This window comes from Emydura macquarii, unplaced genomic scaffold (genome assembly GCF_026122565.2).
Source record: "Emydura macquarii macquarii isolate MOO-44397 ecotype Brisbane River unplaced genomic scaffold, CSIRO-AGI_Emac_v2 contig_2676, whole genome shotgun sequence".
Lineage (NCBI taxonomy): Eukaryota > Metazoa > Chordata > Testudines > Chelidae > Emydura > Emydura macquarii.
In genome coordinates this window covers 41,887,081-41,894,166 of record NW_027132813.1, presented here as the reverse complement: position 1 = coordinate 41,894,166, position 7,086 = coordinate 41,887,081, and the positions used below count along the sequence as shown (strand labels likewise).

The 7,086-nt window shown below is 39.4% G+C and overlaps 1 protein-coding gene across 1 annotated transcript; it reads left to right on the top strand.

Annotated features, from left to right (window-relative positions):
* Window positions 1-1,173: 1,173 nt before the first annotated feature.
* On the top strand, window positions 1,174-6,879 carry OTOR (otoraplin). Its single transcript, XM_067564665.1, has 4 exons — window positions 1,174-1,302; window positions 1,753-1,892; window positions 2,580-2,690; window positions 6,463-6,879. Exons 1-4 carry the CDS (start codon window positions 1,179-1,181, stop codon window positions 6,484-6,486), a joined length of 399 nt encoding a protein of 132 aa, XP_067420766.1. The 5' UTR covers window positions 1,174-1,178; the 3' UTR covers window positions 6,487-6,879.
* The last annotated feature ends 207 nt before the right edge of the window (window positions 6,880-7,086 follow it).

The following is a 7,086-nucleotide window of genomic DNA, read 5'->3' as shown; positions in this document are numbered from 1 at the left end:
TCTCCCATGCAAGTACTGAGCTGGTTCAGCATACCAGCTTGTGAGAACAGCTGGGAGCATAGAAGTAGGTGGTAGGACTGAAGGCCACTGTTCTCTTTATTATCACCTTTTACTTGCTGTGTGACATACTGTATTTTAAGCATGCTCACCTGTAAAATGCTATCTTCAAGGAGTGGCGATACCTCCAAATCAGCCTGTCCCAACAGATGCTTTGAGTGCACAACTTCTCCAGTCTGAGTCCAGTTATGCAGCACTGTGCTGTAAGATTTTTCTGTAAGAAGTGTGATTCTACACATGCATGCAAGACATGACCTCACACATAGTGTATGCAAGGTCATGATGTGATGAGATGCTGTTTTATTGTATGTCACAGGACCAGATGGAATCATGGCGGAGGTACAGATGGTCAGGAAGTCGTGTTCAAGGCTTGCATGTTCTTGTAAAAATTAATTCTGGGGCATGCGTTGCATACATAGGTGGCACACCACTGCAGCTATATAAACTAGGATTGTTTTGTCATAAGTTGTTTGCTTTCTAACTGGAATGCCCAACAACATTCAAGCTTTGTCCCGCTATGAGTGTGCAGCGCCTAAATTTCAAATGTAATTTGCTGATTAATAGAGCCTTTCACAGAGATTCAACTACTTGTGACACCTACTAGGTTTATTTATATTTGCAGTAGTGCCTAAGGGCCCTGTTATACTCAGCCCTGTAGAAACATAACACAAAGGCAGCCTGCCCCAGAGGGCTCCTACTTTGTCTTTCTCCTACATTTCATGAGAATCAAGGATTTCTGGACCTTAAGAGATGTTGTTTCATTTGCTGCGTAACAGGGACTGATCTTTTTTCATTTTCAGACAAATTTTGCCTGAGGTAATGTTAAGAATATTACACTTAATGGAAGACTACAGGAAAAGATAAAATGTCTGGGTAACACAGCAGTTTATTGAAGCAATGGTACAAAAAGGCTTTGGAAAGACATGATGTTTGGGAAATAAAACCTGTGGGTACCCTGGCACCCTGCAGTTCCTCTTGAAGTATTAGAATTTTACCCTAATCTCTTCCTATTGGTCAGGGATGTTTGTCCAGAGATCTAGCTTTTCCATAAAGACAAGAATTACCGGACTTGACCCAGATTTGAGAGAGAAGTCCTAGCAACGAAGAACACCGACAGAAAAATGACACTAACTATTGGTTTGGTTATACTACTTTTATGCCTTGGGGTTACATACCCTGCCGTGAGTGGAATTTTTATGGACAAACTTGCCAGCAAAAAGCTCTGTGCTGATAATGAGTGTGTTTGTAAGTATTTTTGTTTAAACTTTGCAAAGTATATGATCAAAAATAAATGTGTTCTTTGTACAAAGCAGTGCCTTGTTTTGAAATGTCAGAATGAGCTGCTTGTTTGCTTTGCTGTGTTAAACTGGTCTGTTTGTGCCTTAAAAAATCTTTAATATGGCAAAACCATAAATGAGATTAATTTATATTCCACATGCTGCTTTTTAAAGGATTTTGTTTCAAAATCCATTATCTAATGTAGGTGTAGTTAAATAGCATTTTTCTGAGAACACCACTGCAGCTAATATTCTGATAAAGTGACAGTCTCTGGCTTTACTTTACTTAGTACAGACTGCAGATTATGTAAAGTGAAATCTGGCAGGCTCTTCTCTGATTACTTTCAACATTACCTTGTTGCAGCTGCAGACAGAGTCTATATATACTTTTCATCCACCTCCCTTTTTTTCTTTACAGATACCATTTCCCTTGCCAGAGCAGAAGATGATTACAATGCACCAGACTGCAGGTTCATTAATATTAAAAAAGGACAGTTGATTTATGTTTATTCAAAACTAGTGAAAGAGAGAGAAGCTGGAGAATTCTGGGCTGGAAGTGTAAGATGAAATTCTTCTGTATACAAACATTGATCTTTCTCTAGTTGACTAGTAATGTTTCTTTGTCAATAACTACTTTTTAAAGAGCAGATTTAAGCAGCAAAAATAAATCCTGAGGATTTTTCAAAGATTACATGAGATTTTTTTAAAAGTGAATGTACAAAACTCTCAAATCCAAAGTCCACAGGCATTGATCAGAATCTCTCTCATACTAAAAAGAATATAAAATATTAAAAATATAAGATAATTGTATAATGGAACTAAATGTGTTGAAACCATCAAAATAAAATTCAGCTCTCTTCTTCTGCTGCCATTTATTCAAAGAATCAGGTACAAACATTTTACAGCACCCTAAATCTGAGAAGAGGCACTTTGATGACAATGGATCATTAAATCTTAACTCCAATCTTTCATTTCAAGGAAAGTAAAACTGTGCTTCGCTTTTATCTGGAAGATCTTACAAATGTATTCTAAATATAACTTATTGGAGTCATGTACCTGTGTTCTGGTTTATATGCATGCCTCCTTTTGTAAAATCTTGTCCTAGTAATCAAGTAGCAGGAAAACGAAAAGTCACAAGACAAGTGAGAAATAGTATCGAGTGCTGCTTTTGACAAAAAATGGAATTAGTTTAAACAGATGTAAGCTGCTTTATTGTGTCTAATTATAGCTTTTTTTTGCTCATAGGTGTATGGTGAGCAGTACGAAGACCAGATGGGAACTGTTGGCTACTTCCCTAGCAGTTTAGTCTCAGAGCAGCATGTTTATCAAGAGGCTAATAAAACAATCCCAACAACGGTAAGGAATCTACGAAAGGCCTGATGGTTACATAAATGTACTCAACTATGGAATGCTAATTTGCTATCAAAATAAATCATAGCTATGCTCTACCACATCCCAAAGGCCTGTTGACTGTAATAGTGATTAGCCACACACAAATGCCTGGGGCCTGATCCTGCTTCCCTTACTTTGTCAAGGAACCCCATTGAACTCATAATTTAGGCCCTGATTTTGCTAACATTCAAGCATTGATGCATATAGGGCTTGATCCTGCTCCTGTCTGAGTCAACTGAAAAACTCTTACTGACTTGAATAGTGTAGATGTGTAAGCCCGTCATGTACAGTGCATAGGATGCCATTTGCAGTGTATAACAAGTTTAATTGGTCCTGCAGAGCCGGAGAATCACGCTTCATATTCTTGAGCACCATATACTGACACAGTCTCCGTTAATTATTACACAAATAGAGATCTGTCTCTTTTATAGAGAATTCCACTAATGAGCACATGCTTCACTTTCCTTATGTGAAGGAACCTGACTGAGTTCTGCTATTTACTTTAGTGGGAATAGGAGGAGGTTACAACTACATGTGAAAATTCACAATTCAGTTCAATATTAGGCAAAGCATTCCAGACTATTCTTTAACATCAAAGGGGCTTTTTTCCAAAACCACCCAGTATTTTTTGTTTTAAAATATAAGCACTCCTCTGTTTACTAAAAACTAAACCAAAACAATGAAAAGGAAAGTTTTTATCAAATTTTGAAGGCACCTTGTACAATTCATGTGCCCTCAGTCCCGTATGTGAAAAGCTTGCTTACTCATAGAAGGAGAAAACGTTTACATGAAATTACAGTGATTGGAAACATATTCAAGGTTTATTTTGAAACAACCAGCTTGCTTTATTTTAAAACATGTCCTTCTGTCGCTTTCCACAACTCACGGAATTTTTAACTTTACTGAAGACTTGTAACGTATTCACATAAATACCCCTCAGTCATACTGTGAAGCAGATGTTTGGTTTCTCAGAAGCTAGTGTGTTGGCACAGAGATTCAGATTTCCTGGTAGCTTGTCTCCTTAAACCACTTTCATGAAAACCTTAAAATATGTTTCATTGAACAGGTTTTAAGTAATTTCCTTCATTAATATTGAATAGTAAGCTATGTTCCGTTCAAGTGTATGACTCCATTCAAATAGGAAAGCATCTGAAAAATCCTCTTCTCCCTATAGATGTGTTTCATCATTGTTTTTATGTTCAGAAGTATTTTATTAGCAGGTGGGTTTCAGTAACAAATGTGGTCCAGGGGAAATTCACAGAACATATTTCTATGGATAAAGTCACTGAACAGTTACTTAGGTAAGACTTGTACTTTATCAAACAAGTTTTATTCACAGAAATTTAAAGAGCCAAAATTAGATCTCCTATAAAGTGGCCACATCTCCACTGAAGTCAATGGCATAGCATTATATTACCCTGGGACTGAATGTGGTCCATCGTGTTGCAATCATTGATTAGTCATAATAAATGAAAGAACAAAAGAGAAACAAAACCAGAAAGGCTTAGTAAAAAACCAGAAAGTTTTATCTAGTCAATGTTGCTACAGACAGTGTTAAAGGCTAAACAGAACTGTAAGTACATACAGGATAAAATAACTTTAAATGCTGACTCAGGACCCACCCGAGCAGGACCCCATCGCTATGCAGCGATGAGGACTGTAATTGGCCAGCAGGCGTCTCTGCACAACTCCCTGTAGCATGGCGTGGGTGGAATATGGAGACACTCCACTCTGGAGTGTCCTTCAGAACCACTTTCAAGCACCCCAGGATCTTTGCTGTGCTGCAGGCAGCAAAGGAAGATGAGGGTGGGCTAGGAGTATCCTGCCTCCTGACACTTTACTCTGCAAACAGCACCACCAGCCAAGTTTGTGTTGCAGGTGTGAGAGCCCAAATTGCGCTGGAGCAACAGCTGCATCTAATCTCCATGCACTCATGTGAATTCTGCCCTCCCAGCTAGTTGTTCCCTCCAGAAGGGGCCTCTCACAGAGGCAGGGCTTTACAAAAGAGCTATGCTATCCACACCACTGGTAGACCTGAGTCCTGCTACCCAAAGTACACAGCATACCATTCTGCCACATGTAAGGCCTAAACCAGTGGGGATTACACCCAAATGCTCAATATAAGGGAGTTCCTGGAACCACTAGTAGTGATGCATAACTCAATGGCCTCACAAGTCATGCTGCATGTCAGGGTTTTTAGTCCTCATGTTCCATAATGGGACTGCAGAAAACAGCTAGTCGCCCTGAATCTCTGGCTATGCAGAGATACTACCCAATGCAGTAGTGTGTATATGGATTGCATTCCCACAGTGACCAGCCTGCAAATGGTTGGCCCCGTATGTATAATGTGTATGCAGAAGGACTTGGGCATGTCCATCAGCAGGAGGCTCAGAGAGAACACTTCCTCTTCCTATATATGCCGCTGCATGTGCTCTGCCTTGTGCTGAATGGGGAAGCGGATTTGCTGCAGTGATAGTGTGTGGTTTAAGCACTGCCCCATAGCTATTCCTGGCTCCTGCCAACAGAATCAAGTTGAAATCTACAAGGAAGGTGGATTTTCATTTACATTTTAAAGTGATCACAGAAAGTTAGATAAATATTCAGCCTAGCACCAGTAGGGACAATTCCACAGACTTACAGAAGGCAGTTCAGCTTTCAAATGAAATCTTGGTATTGGTCTTCCAAAGAGCATAGAATCATAGAAGATAGAGTTGGAAGGGACCTCAGGAGATCATTTAGTCCAACCCCCTGCTTAAAGCAGGACTAACCTCAGCTAAATCATCCCAGCCAGGGCTTTGTCAAGCCATAGCGCAAAAACCTCTAAAGATGGAGATTCCACCACCACCCTAGGTAACCATTCCTGTGCTTCACCACCCTCCAAGATGAGGGAGTTTTCTCTATTACAGATTAATCAAGTTCTCTTGATCCATTTGGAACATCGTTTCCATGTGCAAATGATGACAATTTTAGCAACGGAGTTACATAGGACGTTGTGGTAATTTCATGTGTGAATGTGGGGGATATAGACCAAAAAATGGGTGTGGTGGGAACCTGGTGATTAAAGCCAATGGTTCCCAAACTTTCTTCCCCAAGAACCCCTTTCATATCTTACTGTGTGTCCTGGGCCCTTTTAATTTCTGGTACTACCAGAATGCCCCTGGCTGGGGTGGGAACGCCCCCACTAGCATGACCTCTCATGTATCATGCATGGATAGTCACCCTGTGCAGAGGATGCCATTTTGAGAACTAAACACCATCCTCCTTGTGGCAAAAGTGCAGGAGTGCTGGTCTAGCATGTTCCAGCCCTGGCCCAAGGGACAGACACCCACATAACCCACAGCTGACTCCCAAGGGTCCAGGGATCCTGCTTTTGGAGCCACTGATTTAAACAATCTGACTGAGAGAAAGAACTTGTTACTGCCTTGTTACTTTAAAATCAGAGCTATGGGGCATGTCACTCCAACTATACCAGTGCTGAGTTTAGCCCATGATGGCATGTGCTCAGCCATGAAGTAGAAAAGACCTCTTCTCCAAGTAACTGTTCTAGTATTCTGAGCAGAGTTCCATGATTTATACAGTACATTTTTAAGGTGGTAATTATTTAACATTTGCCTCTCCTTGTTTATCTTTTAAAAAAAATGTATTTTGCACCTTGATTCTATTTGTACTCAGGTCTTATTTGGTATAACAATGCCAAAGAACCTCTGTTCATTTTTTAAATGTCTCTGTCTTTTAGGCCATTGACTTCTTCTGTGAATAGTATGTGGCTGGGTCATCACCAGGCTGATACCAAGAGAATCTGATGGATATAAACCTGAAAACCCTTGGCTGACTACTGCAAATTTTCTTTTTCTTTCTTTCTTTCTTTCTTATAGATATTTATAAAAAAATAAGTTTATTTCTAAATAAGAATGTGTTGTGATTTCTGGGGAAAAAAGTTGAAAAACTTAGATGTAAACCACATGGCATTTGCTTCAGAAGTCTTTATATGAAAAATTACTTTGTTATGCTCCTTGGTAAAGTTAATACCCTTTAAACTACTGCATTGTCATATTCAAAGTTATCTAATATTTGAGGTAGGGCTTTCAATGTCTTGGGTTGCATTTATTTTCTCACTATGCAAGCACATTTTATGCTACTAAATAAAAACAGAGAAAAGCCATCCATAACTGCTTGCATGAATCATTATTATGCCAAAAGAGCCGTTCTCCAAATAGTGAAATCTCTGGTAAACTGAAAACTCAACACAGGTTATAGTAGCATTTTCGGAAACAATTTAATATCCACCAAATTTACCATGTGTCTGCTACTGTTTAGTCAGCTGGGGCACATCAAGGATACAAATGTGGTTTTAACCTAT

Bases quoted from the DNA above. Each gene is read 5' to 3' on its own strand.
- OTOR (XM_067564665.1), top strand. From the start codon at position 1,179: ATGACACTAACTATTGGTTTGGTTATACTACTTTTATGCCTTGGGGTT. The intron at 1,303-1,752 runs GTAAGTATTTTT...TTTTCTTTACAG, and splicing joins TGCTGATAATGAGTGTGTTT to ATACCATTTCCCTTGCCAGA. The intron at 1,893-2,579 runs GTAAGATGAAAT...TTTTGCTCATAG, and splicing joins GAGAATTCTGGGCTGGAAGT to GTGTATGGTGAGCAGTACGA.